At 43.2% G+C, this 19,985-nt stretch overlaps 2 protein-coding genes across 2 annotated transcripts; both read left to right on the forward strand.

Annotated features, from left to right (window-relative positions):
- Positions 1–819: 819 nt before the first annotated feature.
- On the forward strand, positions 820–2,253 carry LOC137815829 (uncharacterized). The gene is made up of 2 exons (XM_068618942.1): positions 820–1,434; positions 1,936–2,253. Exons 1-2 carry the CDS (start codon positions 820–822, stop codon positions 2,251–2,253), a joined length of 933 nt encoding a protein of 310 aa, XP_068475043.1.
- Positions 2,254–4,182: 1,929 nt separating this feature from the next.
- LOC137815830 (uncharacterized) lies at positions 4,183–6,212 on the forward strand. Its single transcript, XM_068618943.1, has 2 exons — positions 4,183–4,845; positions 5,538–6,212. The coding sequence occupies exons 1-2, from the start codon at positions 4,183–4,185 to the stop codon at positions 6,210–6,212; spliced, it is 1,338 nt and encodes a 445-aa protein (XP_068475044.1).
- Positions 6,213–19,985: the final 13,773 nt, after the last annotated feature.

A 19,985-nucleotide genomic window follows, 5' to 3' on the forward strand; every position in this document is an offset into this window, starting at 1 on the left:
GGAGAACCACGTGCATGATACGAGAGAAAGGTAGATACACCCCCAGGGCGAGTGACTAGTGATTGGGGCGGATGAGTTGGCACCCAAAAAGTCAACCCACGTGACAAATGCACTTCGCAGAAAAGAGGGCTCACACGATGGAAAAAACCCTAAGTTGGGTGGCGGCGCTGTAGGACCCTCTGTACAGAATAAACGATCAAGTCAAAGGGGCACGTGGCAATACCCACGTGCTCATTAAAAGTTTCAGGGAAAGTTTGTCAAGGTACGCGTTAATTCAGTTAAGATTCGAATGTTCCAAGGAATGTTTGGATACGCCTTCAATGCGCTTTAACGCGCTTTAAAGATTATAGGTGTATAAAAAGGGATCTTGGGGCATTTGAAGAGGGGGCCGAGTTTTAACCTAATTCTCGCAGTTACACAGAGCACTAACCCTAGTTGTTTTCGCTGCGCACCCACTGTGAGCACAAGGCAATTAGGGCAACACCATTCTAGTTCACAGTTTTTAGTCACTCAGCACAGTTTCTTCGACCACCTCCCAAGGGTGTGTCACTTTGATGTTTCTCGCCAGCTGACTTGATCGTCGGAGTGCAAACGGCCGCGAGGGCGCCCCTTTGTTCACTTCTTTTCAGGTATCAAAGACGGAGCATAACGAAGGTGCCCTAGCTCGCGAGGACAAGCCACACACAAAGACGACCCTGGTCAGCCGGATGGAACATTTGGCGCCCACTGTGGGGCCGATATAAAACATCAGTCCCACCACACACGTTTTTCAGTTCCAGTTCCCAAACCCGGCCAAGTTGAGAAAATTTCCAGAAAGCCATGACCACCAGACCTCCGCGCTCAAGGAGTGAAGAGATGACCAAGCAACAACTTGTGGGCATGGTGCAAGGGCTGCAAGAAGCAATGGCGGCCTCAAGAGCAGATCAAGAACGCATGCAGGCGGATCTCACAGCCTCTCTGGCGAGGAACGAGGAGCTCCACCGTACAACCGAAGAGCTACGTCGTGTCCGGCGCGATGTAGACGAGCCTGAGACTGCCTCCCCACTTAGGGAATTCACCACACCGTTCTCACAAGCGATCTTAGGAACAGCAATCCCCAACACATTCACAGGGCCTAAGGTGACCTTTACAGGAAAGGAGGATCCTGAGGCACACCTCGCGGCGTTCCACACACAAATGATGTTGGTCGGAGGCTCTGACGCCGTAAAATGCAAGCTCTTTATGAGGACTTTAACCGGAATGGCCCTGGATTGGTTCGTCAGCCTTCCAGAGGGTCACGTCACGACTTTTGCTCAACTCTCACGACTATTTAGAGAGCAGTACTTAGCCAACAGGGCCCCAGCCCCGGTCTCGTACGACCTTTTCGACGTGAAACAATTCCAAGGGGAGACCCTGAAGGAGTACATAAGCCGCTTTGGAGCACAAGTGGTAAAGGTGGGTACTACCGATGAACCCAGATTGTATATTCAGGAAGGGAGTGCGACCCGGGTCTTTTGGTAAGTCGCTTAACTGCAGGCTTCCCAAGACCTTTGCTGAAGTAAGGCGACGAGCGTTGGAGCACATTGCCTCAGAGGAAGAGGCGTACGAGAAGTGCATACCTGCTGCACCTGCACGACCAAGGGTGCAGATACGCACGCAACCTACTAGGGTCCACGAAGCTGCCACAGAGAGACGGAACCCAGACAGAAAACGCACCTACGAGGCGAGGAGGGCCCCGCCAAGGACCCGAACTGAAGGAAGGAGTGAGGGGGTAGATCGCTGAGGCACAACTTTGTGGTGGAACTCAAAGACCTCATCGTTGTGCCCAACATAGCAGACAGGTTGAGGCCACCAGCGAAGTCTGACAAAATTCTAGGGCCCCACAAGGAGTCGTGGTGCGAATTCCACGAAGCATTTGGACATCATATTAACAACTGTTTGGCGCTGGGTTATCAGTTGGATGAGCTTGTGAAGAGTGGCTTCCTAAAGGATTACCTCGTAGGATCCCCTACGACGGCAGCCACGGTAGTACAAGAGGAGGGCCAGGCACACGAGATGTCAGTCCATGGGGAGGTTCACACCATTTCTGGTGGATTTTCTAGAGGAGGGCCCACGGCCTCTCAACGAAAGAAGCATGTGAGGTCAGTAAGCTCAGGTGCAGAAGAATTCTCAGACGACCCTTGGGAATCAGACCTCGTGTTCACAAGGGCTGACCTACGGGATGTTGTCCCGCACGACAATGACCACGTGGTCATCTCAGTAGTTACAGCATGAAGGAAGGTACATAGGGTTCTCGTCGACCAGGGGAGTTCCGTTGATGTCATGTTGTGGACGACCTTTAACAAGCTACAGTTGTCCTCGGACCTCTTGAGACCCTACACTGGATGCTTGTATGGATTTGCAGATAACCTAGTGGAAGTACGTGGGTACTTGGAGCTGAGGACGACGTTCACTGATGGAACGACGTCACGTACCGAAAGCATCCGATACCTGGTGGTTAACGCCAACTCGGCCTATAACATTTTGTTGGGAAGGCCCGCCCTAAACAGGTTGAGGGCGGTACCTTCCACTCGCCACATGAAGATGAAGCTGCCAGCCCTCAGCGGCAAAGTGATAGTCATCAAGTCGGACCAGGAAGAAGCCCGAAAGTGCTATGAGAACAGCTTAAAGACAAAGAGAGGCGTGGTCATGGTAATTGAACGACCACCCGCCTCATGTTCATTAGCAGAGCCAGAATCCATAGAAGAAGCGATGCCGGGGGATGACGCATGCACAAATGGAAGATGCCTTGACGACTCGCCTATGGAAGAAGATGCAGAAGAAACGATGCCCGACGATGCGACGCCTATAGAAGAGGACCCCATGAACGAGTCTCGCCCGGTAAACGCGCAGTGTGAACAACCCCAACCCGAGGACGACGTGGTGGAAAACCAAATAGGAGGAAATGCATTCAAATTAGGACGCCACTTGAGCCGGGAAGAACGAAGAGAGGTAACGACAGTGATCTCACGACACCTCGACGCGTTTGGGTGGACCGCGGCAGACATGCCTGGCATCGACCCAGATTTATTGTGCCATCGCCTTACCATGGACACTAAGGTCCGCCCTGTGCGTCAGAGATGGAGGAAGTTCAATGAGGATCGATGCCTCGTCGTGAAGCAAGAAACTCAGAAGCTACTAAACGCGGGGCACATCAGGGAGATATAATACCCTGAGTGGCTAGCCAACATAGTCCTAGTCAAGAAAGCAAATGGGAAGTGGAGAATGTGCGTAGACTTCACGGATCTAAACAAGGCATGCCCGAAGGATTCGTACCCACTCCCCAACATTGACACGTTGGTAGACAGTGCCTCGGGCTGCAAGATGATGAGTTTCCTGGATGCGTTTTTAGGTTACAATCAGATCAAGATGCATCCCCGGGACGAGAGCAAAACGGCGTTTATGACAGACACATGTAGCTACTGTTACAAAGTAATGTCGTTTGGTTTGAAAAATGCAGGCGCCACCTACCAGAGATTGATGGACAAAATCCTTGCACCAATGTTAGGAAGAAACGTGCAGGCCTACGTAGACGACATGGTGGTAACCTCGAGCGAGAGAGGGCGACACGCGGCTGATCTGGAAGAATTGTTCGCCACCATATCAAAATACCACCTGAAGTTAAACCCAGATAAGTGCGTCTTCGGAGTAGAGGCAGAAAAGTTCCTAGGATTCATGCTCACAGAAAGAGGGATAGAAGCGAATCCTGACAAATGTGCAGCCATCATCGTCATGAGGAGCCCAACCTCAGTGAAGGAAGTTCAACAACTGACAGGGCGAATGGCAGCATTATCGAGATTCGTATCAGCTGGTGGGGAAAAGGGCCACCACTACTTCCAATGCCTCAAGAGGAATAGTCGCTTTACATGGACAGACGAGTGCGAGACAGCGTTTATCAAACTAAAGGAGTACTTGGCGACGCCACCCGTGCTCTGCAAGCCACGGGTGGGCGTCCCCCTCCGCCTATACTTTGCAGTAACATAGTGGGCCATTAGCTCTGTACTGGTCCAAGAACAAGACCAGGTACAGAAGCCCATATATTTCGTAAGCAAGGCCTTGCAAGGCCCAGAGTCAAGGTACCAATCGCTAGAAAAGGCAGCACTAGCAGTGGTATTCTCAGCACGAAGGCTTCGCCACTATTTCCACAGTTTTACGGTGGTAGTAATGACGAACCTTCCCATCCAGAAGGTACTCCAAAAGCCAGACGTGGCCAGAAGGATGGTACGCTGGGCAGTGGAGTTGTCAGAATTTGACATTCAGTACGAGCCCCGGGGATCCATCAAAGGCCAGGTTTATGCTGACTTTGTGGCGGAACTTTCACCAGGAGGAGATCCTCAAGAGTTAGAATTAGGGGCACAGTGGGTGCTCTCAGTGGATGAATCCTCCAACCAGCAAGGGAGTGGCGCTGGAATAATCCTCGAGGGGCCCAATGGGGTCTTAATCGAGCAAGCTTTACGCTACGCCTTCAAGGCAAGCAACAATCAGGCGGAGTACGAGGTGTTGATTGCGGGGATGCTTTTGGCTAAAGAAATGGGTGCTCAGAGCCTCTTGGCAAAGAGTGACTCACAATTGGTCACAGGACAAGTAACAGGGGGATACCAAGCAAAGGACCCCCAGATGGCAGCATATCTGAGGTATGTCGAGGTGTTGAAAAGAGCCTTCGCTGCGTTTGAGCTGGTGCATGTCCCCAGGGAGCAAAATGCCAGAGCTGACCTGCTCGCCAAGCTGGCCAGCTCAGGCAAGGGGGGAAGGCAGAGGACTGTAATACAGGAAACTCTCAAAACGCCGCGAAAATTCGTTGCAGATAATAGGGTGGACGTCCTTCATGTTAGTACAACAAGAGGAAAACTAAGGAGTCATCGCTCGTTAATTCAAGATACGGTGAGGGCACCTTGCATCCGTACTTACGCAGCCTCGCCAGGTGAAGAAAGAAGTATACAGGTGTGTGCTGTGGAGGAAGGCGACACGTGGATGACCCCTTACAGGCGATACCTAGCGGATGGAATCCTCCCAGCGGAGCCAGAAGAGGGCAAGAAGATTAAGAGGAACGCCACCAGGTACACCCTAGTAGATGGGATATTTTTCAAACATGGGTTTACGCACCCTATCTTGACGTGTGTAAGCGGCGATGAGTGCACCAGAATAATGGCTGAGCAACACGAAGGCATTTGTGGGAGCCACGTGGGAGGAAGATCCTTGGCATCCAAGGTGATACGCGCAGGGTTTTTCTGGCCAACAGTAAGAGAGGATTGCGTGCGATACGCCCAGCATTGCAAGCAGTGTCAGATGCACGCTGATTGGCATAAGGCGCCACCAGAGGAGCTGAGATCCATATACAGCCCGTGGCCTTTCCATACGTGGGGGATTGACATCCTAGGTCCATCCCATTAGCGATATGGCAGATGAAGTATTTGATCGTAGCCATCGAGTACTTCACCAAGTGGATAGAGGCCGAGCCAGTGGCACAAATCACCGCGCACAAGGTACAACACTTTGTTTGGAAGAACATTGTGTGTCAGTTTGGGGTGCCAAGGCGTCTCATTTCAGACAATGGCACCCAGTTCGCGAGCCAGCAGTTGGGAAAGTTGTGTACAGAAGTAGGAATCAAGCAAGTGTTCGCGTCAGTCGAACACCCCCAGACGAACAGGCAGGTCGAATCGGCAAACAGAGTTTTGTTGAGAGGATTGAAGCGCAGACTAGAGAAGGCTAAAGGGGCATGGGCAGAAGAAGTACCAAGGATTGTATGGGCTTACCACACCACGCCTCAATCCTCCACTATGGAGACACCTTTCAGCCTAGTGTACGGATCGGACGCCATGATCCCTGTGGAGATACACGAGAGCTCGCCCCGTTTCCTAGGTTTCGTAGCAGAAGAATCCAACGAAGAAAGGAGGGTGAATCTGGACTTGATAGACGAAGCTAGGGAAGAAGCGAAAATTAAGGCCGAGGTCGTGAAGAGAAGAGTGGAACGTCAATACAGCTCCAAAGTGAAGTTGCGACAATTCCAGATTGGCGATCTGGTCATGAGGAAGGCTCACCCCTACGAATTAGAGAACAAGTTGTCTCCTAAGTGGACGGGACCGTTCAGAGTAACCAAAGCCAAAGGGAATGGGTTGTACATGTTAGAAACTTTAGAAGGGGCCCCCATCCCACGCAGTTGGAATGCGGCGAATTTAAAGTTTTATTTTAGTTGAAATTTTGTAAAGGGGACACTCTTTTTCCCTCTCGGGGGTTTTTTTAACGAGGTCACCCAAATAAAGAAAAGAAAAGTTCAAAGATATTCCCATTCTAGCTTTTTCCTTTTCATACGATCTAGGATCAAAGGTCAAAGAAACAAAGACAAAAATGAGGCGTCGCCACAGTAAGGCGTCGCCAAGATAAGACGTCGCCAAGATAAGGTGTCGCCAAAATGAAGCGTCGCCAAGAGAGGGCATCGTCGGAAAATAAGGCATCGCCAGAAACAGGCGTCGCCACCAAACAGTCAAGCAGAAGTCAAGTCCAGGGTAAGATAACAGGTATGCCAGTATAAGTTAAAATTCGGGCGCCTAGTCCTTGAATAGGGGTTAAGGGATTCCTTCGGGACGCCCCCTCCTCAAGTAGGAATAACTAGCCCCGGTATCAGATGATAGATCTAAGTTAAATCTGGGCGCCTAGTCCTTGAGCAGGGGTTAAGGGATTCCTTCGGGACGCCCCCTCCTCAAGTAGGAATAACTAGCCCTGGTGTCAAATGATAGATGTAAGTTAAATCTGGGCGCCTAGTCCTTGAATAGGGGTTAAGGGACTCCTTCGGGACGCCCCCTCCTCAAGTAGGAATAACTAGCCCCGGTGTCAGATGATAAATGCAAGTTAAATCTGGGTGCCTAGTCCTTGATCAGGGGTGAAGGGATTCCTTCGGGACGCCCCCTCCTCAAGTATGAACAGCTAGCTCCAGCGTCTGATGTTCAGAACAGTTTAAAGTCCTCAGTGCATCCGGGGAAAGGGGAGTACCCCTGGGCAATGTGGAGGCACCAGAGAAAGCCCTCCTCACCCTCGAGTGAGTTCAGGCGAGAACAGATTAGAAGACCTCTTTGCTTAAGCAAATGGAGGCAAGATTGAAAGTCCTCAATGCAGAACCAGGCCAACCAAGTTTTAGGCGTTAGCATGGAAATGTGCATGACACTTAGCAGTTCAGGCGAGCGACATTTCAGATGTTAAGATTAACCCAAGCCACTGCCCAGTAAGTGATCTTGCATTAAGTGTTATCGCTACGAACTAATAGTTTGTTCAGTTAAGTTGATTTTCACAGGGTTAAGCACCGACGGGTGCTAAGTCGATTTCTTTAAGGCAAGAGTTAGTCAGCTGTGATAGATGATTACACAATAGAGTGAAGGCGAAACAACCGAGAAATGCATTGAGGCAACTACTAGTTGAGCCTTCGTTATGGAAAAGAAAGCAGAAACGGATAAGAGTGCAAAAGAAGTTAGAAGCGGACAAGAATGTGAAGAAAAAGTTTAAAATAGGCAAAGATCAAGAGTAATAATTACAGACAAAGTTCGCAAGAGTTGTAAATTAAGCAAGAATCAATCATATGCACGCCAGACATTAAGTCGAAATGCAAGAAGGGGCTATTCTTCAGGGGCCTCCAAAGGCACGAGCTTACCATCGACCACTTCGTTCAAGGGGCTGCACCCAGAAACGTTGATGCCTGGGTTCGCACAAGCAGCCTGAACAAGGGCCTCTGCAAACCCCTCAGCGAAACTGGTAGCAGACTCCCCTACCAACTTATCTTCAACAGCTTTGAAATTAGCAGCTTGAGCTACCATTTCTTGGTCTTTGGAGGCCAAGGCAGAAGACAACTCTTGGACTTTTGCTTGAAAGGACTTATTCTCAGTGGTAAACCAGGAGCATTCATTAGTTTTGTTTGCAAGGGCGACCTCAGTCTTTCCCAGTGTTTGCTCCCAATTCACACACTGATCCTCAATTTTCTTCTGGTAGGCTTTGGAGGTTTCGGCAACCGCTTCAAGATCAGCAAATTTTGTGCGAAGAGGGACCACTTCACTAAGAAGCTCTGCCTGGGCTTGGGCCACCTCGTGCAGCCGTTTGTTGGCCTCCTCCCTGGCCTTTTGCGCTATCCTCAGGGACTCCTTGTAGGCACCCTCTTGACGCCCCCAGTGGGCGGCCAGCCTCTCTTTTTCCTCTTTGAGCTTCTCCTGCCCCTCTTTCAGAGAAGCAACTTCCTTCTCCAGAGCTTGGAAGGCAGAAGCTTGGGCGGTCTTGGCCCTGGACTGTTTGTGCCAAGTGTAGGCACAAGACATGAAGAGGCCCATGTAATAGTACAGGCTCTCCCTCTGAGGCTCTTCAGCTTGGCCACTAGCAGATCCCAGGCTCAGGAACCCCCTCAATGACTCCTGCATGGGAAGAGGGATTTCTGGGGCAGGGGGAAGAACGACCACGGGTTCAGCTTCGCACCCCCTCTCCTGATGCACTGATTGGGGAGGAGAGGTGGCGCTAGGTGGATCCTCCCTTAAAGACTCCGCCCCATGAGAGGAGGAAGTGGCGGAGGTTACCATCTGAGGGGCATGTTGGGTCCTTTTGTCGTTTAAAGACTTGCCCCTCAGCAGAGTCCTCATCATCAGAAACAACCTCCACCACCCGCTTACCCTTATCAAGGGGGGCTGAGGAAGCATCGACCTCAACCTGCGCGAGGGGGACGGCTGCGATGGGAGGTGGAGAACTTGGAAGTGGACGGGGAGAAGTTGGGGTCGTTGGATTCGTTGGTATAGTTGCAGGTGGAGGATAGGGGTCAGCAGAGGATGGAGGTGCGAAAGAGGCCGAGGGAGGAGACGCCAAAGCTCCATCTTTGGGCCTCAATAACTGGGCTAAACGCAACCGGCGTTGCCTATCCATTTTTGAACCTGCACCAATAAGGTAAACATAACAGAAGTTAGGCATCGGGCGAAAGTAAAACACAAAGAAGCAGGAAAATCGCACATTAAGCAGAGATCCAGCAAGAGCAAAGCCCAAAAAATCGTAGGAAAGGACGTTCATACTTATGTATTTTCCTAAAGCATCGGCGTTGAACTCCAGGCTTATCAGAGTGGCGGTATCGAAGCCCCCCACACTGGTCAAGATCTTGCAAGCCTCTCGATCAATCGAGGGCAATTCATCCAGAGACTTGGACTTCATGGTTTTGACCTCATTCACCCAATATAGGGGAAAACCATCAAGGGCAGAAGGGTCGTAGTCAGAGCAGCAGACTTTGAAGAATTTCCCCTTCCACCCCTTGAAGGATTGTTGGAAGAGAGATAGGAGCACCCTTCCAGGGATATTGCTGAGGCTCACCCAGAGGCTTTTCCCCTGTTTCTTCACTTCAAACAAATGCAGAAAGATGTCGACGGAAGGAGTGCCCCCGAAGAAGCCGCACAAAACGCCAAAGGCCTTGACGAAGGCCCAGCCATTGGGGTGCAGTTGGGCTGGGGCGATGTTAATTTCCGTCAACAGCTCCCTCTCAAATCGGAAGAAGGGCAGGCACATCTCGATACGCTTAAAAACGACTTGGTAGAAATAAAAGAAGGGGACCCCGTTATTGGCCCGCTCATCCCCACAAACAGGCTCTCCTAGCGTGCAAGGGAACACTGCAATGTCATCATCATGCCTTTTCCCAAAGGCACGATGGTCGTAGGTACATGGTTCCCCTACGTGGTCCCTCCAGGCTTTAGTAGATACTAAGCTTGAACACTCGTCGAGCAGTTCGACTAGAGCCCACGAGTAAAGGTCTCTATAGTTAACGTTGAGGGGTGGAGGATTGGCTGTTGTTTTAGTACGAGCCATTGGCAAAGAGGCTGAAGAATAAAGATGAGAAAAAAGTTTTAGCAAAAAGGATAGGAAGGGCGAAGCAAAAACCTTACGAGAATCCCTACCCGCGCGAAGAAGCTCAGAAAAGGGGAAGGGGAAAAGGAACAGAGAAATGCAAAAGAGAATACAAGAGATGCGAGGAAAATAAACAGTCCCAGGCAGTTGTATCGGTACGAAGGTTAAAAAGAGGGCCAGTGATGGAGAAAGATCATACCTTTTTTACTATCTGGAGATTCAAAGATTGAAAACGCGAGAGAGAAAACGAAGATTGCAGAAAGAGTTTGGGGAAGATGAACAGTAGGGAAAACGCAAGAGGTGAATGAAACAGTGGATTGGAGCGCGCGTTTTCGAAAGATGTAACGTTAACTTAGAAGCGCAAGCGACGCTTGTCCTCATTCGTTGGATCGCACCACGTGTTAAGAGATTAAAGCATAACTTAAACGTCGAACACGGAGAACGTCGCGTCAGATGTCCCGAGATTGTCAAATCAAACTGAACAAAGGAATGTCACGTCGGCAGGGAATGCCACGTAGGTAGTGGGGGCGAGGCATTTCTCTTTTCGTTGACCAAAGATCAGAGTCAACAAGAAGACTGCACAAGTCATCGTCGTGAAGGCATCGCCTAGATAAGGCGTCGCCCAAAGAGACAGCTCGGGTCATCGCCCATGTAAGGCATCGCCCAAAAATGCACACCGCTTATTTTCCCAATACCGTTAAGGGATCAGGTGAGAAAGCTCAGGGATATGGGCATCCCTCGCAGGTACTAAGGGTAAACGAGGCTGTAAGAAAGGGAATCAGGAGGGGAATGTGCGTCACGACTCAAGGGGAAAGAACGGAGGATAAAGGAGAAGGGCACACGCTACTTAAAGAGTTAAGGTCGAACACGAGAAAGGCAAGTGCAAAGGGCGACGCACGCGGTATAACAAAGAAAACGGAAGCGGACGCGACCAAGCAAAAATAAATCGGATAGCGTTTAACATAAAGAAAAGCACAAATCCAGAGTTATGATTACAGATAAGAGTTCATGACAGTTGCAAGCAAGGTGAAAATATAATCCTATACACGTTCTAACATTTGCGCAGGAAGCAAAAACAGGTCATTCGTCAGTGGCCCCCGGAGTTGAGCGATGCGACGAAGAAGCTCCGTCCCCGAATCTCAAGGCTTGGGCCAGCAGCGACCTTTGCCGATTGTTTAACTTCGAACCTATGCAAAAGAGACAGGCATGGTAAGAGACGGGCACAAAACAAAGCACTTCAAAACAAAACCATACAAGAATCCAATGAAAACAAGGAATAGGAAGGTCATAAGGGAAATCTCCCGCACATATGTATTTTTCCAGTAACTCGACGTTATATTCTAGACTTATCAAGGCAGCCGCATCGAAGCCTCCAGCACCCGCCAGGATCTTGCAAGACTCCTGATCCCTCGGGGGCAACGTCTTGAGAGGCTTAGATTTCAAGGCTCTGGCGTCCTTCGTCCAATACAAAGGAAAGTCGTCCAGAGCGGAAGGCACCAGGCTGGAACAGCACACCTTGAAGAACCTGCCTTTCCACCCTGTGAAGGTTTGCTGGAAAGGGGTCAAAAGAATCCTACTGGGGACGTTGCTGAGAGTCACCCAGAGGTTGTTTCTCTGCCTCTTCACCTCAAAAAAGTGAAGGAAGATGTCTACAGAAGGTGCACATCCTAGGAAGCCAAACAGAATGTCAAAGGCTTTAACGAAGGCCCAACTGTTAGGATACAGTTGGGCTGGGGCAGCATTCACCTCAGTCAGCAGCTCTCTCTCGAACCTAGAAAAAGGAAGGCGCACACTGACGCGCTTAAAGACCACCTGGTAAAAGTAGAAAAAGGGGACCCCATCGTTGGCCCACTCGTCTCCGCATACCGGCTCCCCTGGGGTGCAGGGAAGCACGGTGATATCGTCGTCGTGCCTCTTCGCGAAGGCACGATGATCGTAAGTGCTCGAGTCCCCCACGTGTTCCCTCAAGGCCCTGCCGGAGAGTAAGCTCGAACACTCATCAAGGAGTTCGTGCGAAGCCCACGCGTAAAGATCCTTGGGGTTCACCCTGGAGGAAGAAGGGTTAGTAGACATGTTGAGACAAGATGTCAATAAAGGACCTAAACGATCAAAGGAGGAAGATCCGGCGGTAACGCAGAAGGAAGAAGTCGACGATAAAAGAACGCAAGAAGAACTCTTTAGAAAGAAGGATGAACTGCGCAAGGAAGATATGGAAAATACGGGAACGATGGGTGCAAGTACAGGATTTCAAAGGCCCAAACATTACAGTTAAGGCGCCAAAGGATGCCAAAAAGGGGTCGTGCGATTGAACCACATGTCATAAGATTAAGGCATGACCTGGAGAGTCACTTTTCTTGCTCAGAGAATATCACATCGTTAGAGTCCTCGAGGGTACGTAGCGCCGACGGTGCAGAAAATGTCACGTCAACCAGTCAGGGAGTGACACGTTATCAAGATATCTCAAGAACAAAGGGGCGAGGCCTTAACCTTAGTCTTTTCGCTGAAACTAGTTTCAGTTCAAGACTGGGGGGCTTGTGTACCGTCCCGTCATCGGACATTGACCGAAGGTAAACGTCAGCGCATGGTGGAACCCCTCCGGGGACCCATGGAAGAAGGTCAACAGGTTGACCGCTCGAGTCATCGCCTCGCTGAGGCATCGCCTAAGTAAGGCGTCGCCCAAGAGAGGCATCGCCCAAGAAAGGCATCGCCCAAGAGAGAGGCATCGCCAAGCAAGGGTACCGCTAGGTTAAAGCATCGCCAAGCTAAGACATCGCAAGGAGGCTTCGGGCCTCGATAGTTCAGAACAGTAGCAAGGGGAAGAGAAAGGTGGCTTCAAGGCCCTAAATTCTAGTACCAGTAGGGGGTAAACCTGACTCGTGAAGTATCCACGCCACTGTTGGGAGGCCCTAGGACAGATACGACCCATGAGAGGGCCATGACCAGGGGAGAACCACGTGCATGATACGAGAGAAAGGTAGATACACCCCCAGGGCGAGTGACTAGTGATTGGGGCGCATGAGTTGGCACCCAAAAAGTCAACCCACGTGACAAATGCACTTCGCAGAAAAGAGGGCACACACGATGGAAAAAACCCTAAGTTGGGTGGCGGCGCTATAGGACCCTCTTCACAGAATTAACGATCAAGTCAAAGGGGCACGTGGCAATACCCACGTGCTCATTAAAAGTTTCAGGGAAAGTTTGCCAAGGTACGCGTTAATTCAGTTAAGATTCGAATGTTCCAAGGAATGTTTGGATACGCCTTCAATGCGCTTTAACGCGCTTTAAAGATTAGAGGTGTATAAAAAGGGATCTTGGGGCATTTGAAGAGGGGGCCGAGTTTTAACCTAATTCTCACAGTTACACAGAGCACTAACCCTAGTTGTTTTCGCTGCGCACCCACTGTGAGCACAAGGCAATTAGGGCAACACCATTCTAGTTCACAGTTTTTAGTCACTCAGCACAGTTTCTTCGACCACCTCCCAAGGGTGTGTCACTTTGATGTTTCTCGCCAGCTGACTTGATCGTCGGAGTGCAAACGGCCGCGAGGGCGCCCCTTTGTTCACTTCTTTTCAGGTATCAAAGACGGAGCATAACGAAAGTGCCCTAGCTCGCGAGGACAAGCCACGCACAAAGACGACCCTGGTCAGCCGGACGGAACAAAATAAAAGCAAATGAAATCAGATAAACATTAAACATAATAACAATAAAATAAACATAAACATTAATAATAATAAATTGTTCGGTTTCCAACAAAGGGAAACTTAAGTAAACCACAAAAAGTAAATAGTTTTTATCCTTTCAAAACAATAGAAAGGATTATCAAAAAACATTAAGAAATCTAATTATAGAGTTTGGCCTTTCTTTTATAGTGACTTTTCATGAGTAGCAGAACCCTGATATCAATAGAAGACATCATCATATGACATTCAAATATAATTTTGTCATCTTCACGAAAGGAATGAAGACTACAAAATTTTTCCAGCCCCGACCAAGCTTGATGTTTGTTGAAGGAAACCTTCCTCTTAACACTTTTCATTGAACATCATGTAGCAATCCATGTAGCGTAACGTTTTTGAATTTGGTTTTCAAAAGATATTTCGCAAATGCACCGCGCAGATCCTTCAACAAAATGAGAGTAAGTATTGATGAAAAGCAATACAATATAACCCAAAGCATTTAAAAGAAAGGATTCTTAAACTTACCAAATAATTTCCTTTGATATGAAAAGAAGACAACGTAATGTCAAAATGTTCAAAGGGACCCTTGGTCAGCAGTTCCCTTCCTTGAACTTCCTTCAAATAATGATTAACACCAATTTCACAGATCTCTCCCATAAAAACAATTAATTTGAAACAACTTTGACCGTCGTAACGGAAAAGTATAGAGTGGTTGCCTTTAAAGCCATAAATGGAACTCAAAGTCGACCATCCATCCACAATTTGGGGAGACAATAGATCTTGGTTATAATATACTATATGGACGTTCCCTGCATGTCTGCGAGGGTCCACTCCTTAGCAAGTTCTCCTTGAAACTCAACAGCGAATGCACGATCAACATAACCATTCTATCCATTGTGAAAAATTAAAGAAGTCAACAAAATGTATTGATGAAAAAAGTAGGTATTGAAGAAAAATAAAATAAACTACATACTTGCCCGCGAATGTACATTGAACAAAAAAGACCTGTGTATCAAGTTCATGAATTTCTTGAGCAGTATAATTCATCTAAGTTAATAATAAATAGTGGAGAGTGAAGGAATTAGGCAACAGTAATATAGAAACGTAGATAGAAGAAAATATTAGGATTCAGAGTAATGAAAAGTCAAGTTTCTTACGTGTTTATAGCCAAATATGAGTCGTGACCCTTTGATATCCATTGTCTCAAACAACATGTCGTTTCAGTTCAAGAAAATCAATACATAATTAATAATGAATAATAAGACTAAATAAAAATAAAAATCTATTATTTAAAAATTAATAAATAATAAAATAGTCAATCATGAATATAAGATAAAATAAGTATGTTAACTGTAATTATTGCTACACCATTGTATTTTATGACCTTTCAATTTTCCACTGCCTTATACAACAGAATACTTGTCGTTCAAGTATCTTATTAAACAAAAATAAAATAATAATTATTACAATTATTCTAGTTTTTATAACAAATGATAATAATATTAGTCAATAGTGTAATTTTATTTACTAATAATTAGTATTTATATAAAAAAAAAGGAACAATTAACATAATTGAAAATAATAATATATAGATATAATTTTTACCTATCTAATAATTTAATAATAAAACAAATACACTTATAATTTTTACCTACTTTATCTATATATTGAAATAATTACTTGCTGCCATATCTAAGAGAAATACCTAGGAAGACTAAAAGTCTACGTTGAAAAGAGTGTATAAGGGATACAAAACGGACACAGTTCTGACAACTATTTAATGCACATTATTAATTAAAAATAACTTAGTTTAAAAAGGTGAGTACAATCAGAAATATAAAATAAGGATTAAAAAGAGTAAAATGATTATGACTTCTCCAAAAATAAAAAGATTAAAAACACATAAAAGATAAATGTGAAAAATAATTATACATACCTGTAATAATACTTCCTCTGAAAGCAAAATATTATTGTAATAATCTTCAAAAAAAATGGAAGAACAGATAAGTTATAGAAGTTGATAAGTAATATATGGAATAATTAAAAAATTATAACATAATTGACAAACCTATAAGATTATGTGCATAACATTCTACCAAAAAACAAACCATTATATTAATTACACAAAAACTAAATGAAATTCTTAAGTAGAAGACCAACATTAACTATAAAGTAATTAGGTACCTTAAAGATAAGGTCCAATGATGACATCAACAATATTAAATAAACATACTTTAAAAAGTAATTGTACTGATACATCATAAAATATTGTGAATAGAAATTAGAAAGAGTAAACAAAATTACAAATACAAACTAAAAATGTCCAAAAGCGACAAAAATACATCAAAAATCATCTTTCATAGTACTCCCTTTTTTATCTTGATATTTTTCCTTAATACCCTAAATGGAACATCATCATCGGGTGTGTGCGAGGGTGAAGCAAAATCTCTTTTAAACCCTAGATGAACCCCTTCAACACTTAACTGACTGTCACTCGCTAAGTCAACAGTTTCAGAATGCAATTCAACAACTTCATTGGAAAAAATTTTAAACAAATCCTGCAACATGAAGTAGAAATATTAGTAACATTTAGTTTTTTAAACTAATCATTTAAATATAAAATACCTGAGGAACTTCTACAGAGGAATCGTTTTGTTCGACATCTTTAATACTGCAGAGTCTTTTCTTCTGAGTATGAGGTTCCTTGACAACATAATAATTAAATTAAAAGATATACATAATTAATTTAGAAATAAAATGCAACACAAAATATAATAAAATAAAATAAAAATACATACAACACTTTCAGAACCACCATGAGAAAATCTTTGGATAATACTCTCATCAGTACAAATTTTTTTGACACAAAATGATTGGTCAAACCTGTTAGATTGATCTTTAACACAACCAACTTTAAACAACACGACTTTGTCTATCAAAAGATCAAATTCTTTGGGTAGTACACCAGAGTCATCGTTCTAGAAATTAAATAAAAAATAAAAATATTAGTATATTAATTTATACAATAAACTTTTCATATATGCATCAATAGACATATGCACTATTGTAAAATTACCTTGTCATTACTTTCAAATAATTCCGCACAAGATTTATTGATCAGTGTAGTTGCATCCCTGTCAAAAAGAACAAAAGTGGTGGAGTCTGTCTCATCCATTACTCGAACCTTCAGCTTATACCTGAAATAAAAAATATAAATAAAAGGTTAAGAAATATAATATAATATATTTTACTAATATAGAAAGTAATGAAACAAAATGATGGCGTTTACAAAGAATACCTTGGTTGCACTTTCATAACATGCTTATTACATTTCTTACACAAAAAACATTTTCGAATCCGGGTAAACGGCTTTATTGCATAAGCAATCCGTGTACCACCATTCATCATCAACTACAATATGTTTTATAGTAGCTAAAACAACAAAAGTGTTTTCCTGAAAACAAAAAGAGGTTCTGCAGTTAAAGCATACATAATTGATTTAATTAAATTTTGGTAAAAAATATAATAATACCTCCTTGCAATCTTTCAGGCCTTGAATAGTGTTTTTTGGAATCAAATGGATAAATTCATCATCAACATTCTGTTTTCCAGAATCACATAACTGACTGAGTCCTTGAGTAGGAGAATCTGTATTTTACATCATCCTACAAATGTTAAATTTTTGTTTAGAACGTCTCATAATTTTCAAGTACTGAATGACAAAGTATGTATTGAAGTAACCTTTTCTTAAGTTCGTTTGCCTCTTTAGACTGTAAGTTATATATTAATTTCGTACAATCCAAGCAGTTTTGTAGACAAACCTTGTCTACAATCAAAATAAAATACATTATGTTATAAGTACATAAATTTAAGTAGAATAATAAAAAAATATGTTACAGTTTCATCAGTAAACATACCCTAGAAAATCTTGACTTTAGCAAACTGCACATTGATGACCACATTTTGCAACTCTCCAGATGACAAAAATGCGTTGAGCTCATCAACATAATTTCCAAATAATGTGCACTCCATGCGCAAGCTGTTGTAAATAAAATTTGAATTGTGTAAAAAAAATTTTGGAATGGTTGTACTACGAAATGTTAGCTTACCCATCAGCTTCAATGGAAATCACATTTAACTTTATTGATGAGCCTATTATATTAATCTCTCTCTCAGTGCCTACACCGGTCAGTAAACCAATAACATATGGAAGAAGAAAATTATGTAAGCACATATGGAAACAAATATGTTGAACTAAAACCATTACAAATATGTTGAACTAAAACCATTACAAATATGTTAAACTTACCAACTAAATAATTAGTATCAAAACCAGGGGCTCTTATCACAGACATTGGGGTGTACTGAGGTATTGCACAAGATACCAGATCATTACCTACACAACTTACCTTAGTTCCAAACTGGAAATTAATCTTGTACTTGTGACGGGTTGTTCTATAAGATCCTGAATTAGTTGCCACACTAAAGAAATTGAAGGAATAAACCTTATCCTCAAAAATATGATTTTGAAATTTATAAATTAGTGTTTTTCTAACAGAAACATGAATTCTATCACCCTAGAAAAGAAGATTCAAGATTAACCATGATTAGAATAATTGATATTAATATTTAGTACAAAACAATAAGAAAGGAAATGATAAAACAGTTCACCTCTTTATCTTGAATCACCATTTCCATTGAGAATGGGAACTTGTTTTTCTTGAAGTCCGACACAAACCACAATCGAATTACTCTTGCTATCAAAATCCAATTTTCACTCTCTGGATTGATATCTTTGATTGAATTTGTATTTTGTCTTAACAAAGACATGGTAAGTTTGACTTTTTAAGTAAAAGGAAAGTGCATACTGCAAATGTTGATGCTAAATCCGACTCCAAAGAACATACCACGCATCTATTTATATAGAAGAATTGGTTCTTATTTATTTTGAAAAGGTAAAAAATAATTAAAACTAACATGAGTTTTTTTTTTGCAGAATTGCAAAAGATCATTTCTGCTTTACAAAAAAAAAGGAACCCTTGCTTTGAAAACCTATCTATAAAACGCAGATTGCAAGCTTACAAACTTGACCTAAGAAAGTTAACTTTGCAGAATGTAAGGATCATGAAAAAGGTAAAATTTCATAAATATACATAAAAAGGTTTAACACAGTTTGAGCAAAAATCAATATGCTAAGCAAAATATTCTGAGTCAAACATCCAACAAAAATAATGTGGTGTTTAGGAAATGACGAAGTTCTTACCACTTTCATTTCATGATATAGTATTGATTTCCCATGTGTACAAAAGAACGAAAAAATCGTACCTTGGGGGTTCATATACAGTGGATTCAGTTTCACAAACATGGAAAAAAAAGGGAACCTATGAAAAGGTTTAACACAGTTTGGGAAAAAATCACTATGCTAAGCAAAACATTCTGAGTCAAACTTCTAACAAAAGGTAATGTGGGGTTTAGGAAATGACGAAGTTCTTACCACTTTAATTTCATGATACAGTATTTCTTTCCCATGCGTACAAAAGAACGAAAAAAATCGTACCTTGGGGGTTGATATACCGTGGGAAATAAGGAAAACCTATGAAAGTAGCGGTGGCTGGGACAGAGCAAATGTGATAAACAAAAATCACACAGAGTCATATTCATAAGGTAAGGTAATAAAACCAACAAAAAAAAATGGAAGAGAGGTGGTGAAGGAAGAAAATTAGGTGTAAGTTTAGATTCAGTAGAAATTGGCAGATGTGATAGAGTAAGGACTCTACAACAATAGTCAAATCCCTAAGAAGGCAAGAAAGTAAATGCATCTTTTAAGAAAAACTTTGTATGGACTGGAAAAAAATTAATTTCTTTAATTGATTGTTGATGGACTTTAAACAAAATTGATTTGACACTATCTATATACAAACATAATCCTCCATTTGCTTAAATAGCATTACAATTACATTATAATCTTTTGTATTTTTCATTTTCAAGTTTAATATTCTTATAATCATATTATGTGATATTATTACATTATTATACTTAATTTTTCATTAATTTAAAAAATGGAATCTTGCTATTTTTAAAGTTGATAAATAATTATTTTATACTATTCAACACTTTTCAATTTTTATTATTTATTATTAAAGTACATAAATTATAAATGTCCACATAATCTTTTCTATTTGAATTCTTTTCAAATTGAATATTCTTATGTTCATATTATTTGATATTATTATATTATACTTAATTTTTCATTATTTTAAATTTTAAAAAATGGAATCTTGTTATTTTCAAAGTTGATAAATAATTATTTTATGCTTTTCAAAAAAATTCAATTTGTATTATTTTTTAATAAAGTACAAAAAATTATAAATGCCCACAAAATCTTTTGTATTTGAATTCATTTTCAATATTAATATTATTATGTTAATATTCTTATACTTA

The sequence above is a fragment of the Phaseolus vulgaris genome, chromosome 1 (assembly GCF_000499845.2).
Source record: "Phaseolus vulgaris cultivar G19833 chromosome 1, P. vulgaris v2.0, whole genome shotgun sequence".
Classification (NCBI taxonomy): domain Eukaryota; kingdom Viridiplantae; phylum Streptophyta; class Magnoliopsida; order Fabales; family Fabaceae; genus Phaseolus; species Phaseolus vulgaris.

Coding starts and splice junctions, on each gene's coding strand:
- LOC137815829 (XM_068618942.1), top strand. CDS start 820: ATGACCACCAGACCTCCGCGCTCAAGGAGTGAAGAGATGACCAAGCAA. Junction 1,435..1,935: donor TTGGAGCACAAGTGGTAAAG/GTGGGTACTACC, acceptor CTGGGTTATCAG/TTGGATGAGCTTGTGAAGAG.
- LOC137815830 (XM_068618943.1), top strand. CDS start 4,183: ATGACGAACCTTCCCATCCAGAAGGTACTCCAAAAGCCAGACGTGGCC. Junction 4,846..5,537: donor ATAGGGTGGACGTCCTTCAT/GTTAGTACAACA, acceptor ATTGTGTGTCAG/TTTGGGGTGCCAAGGCGTCT.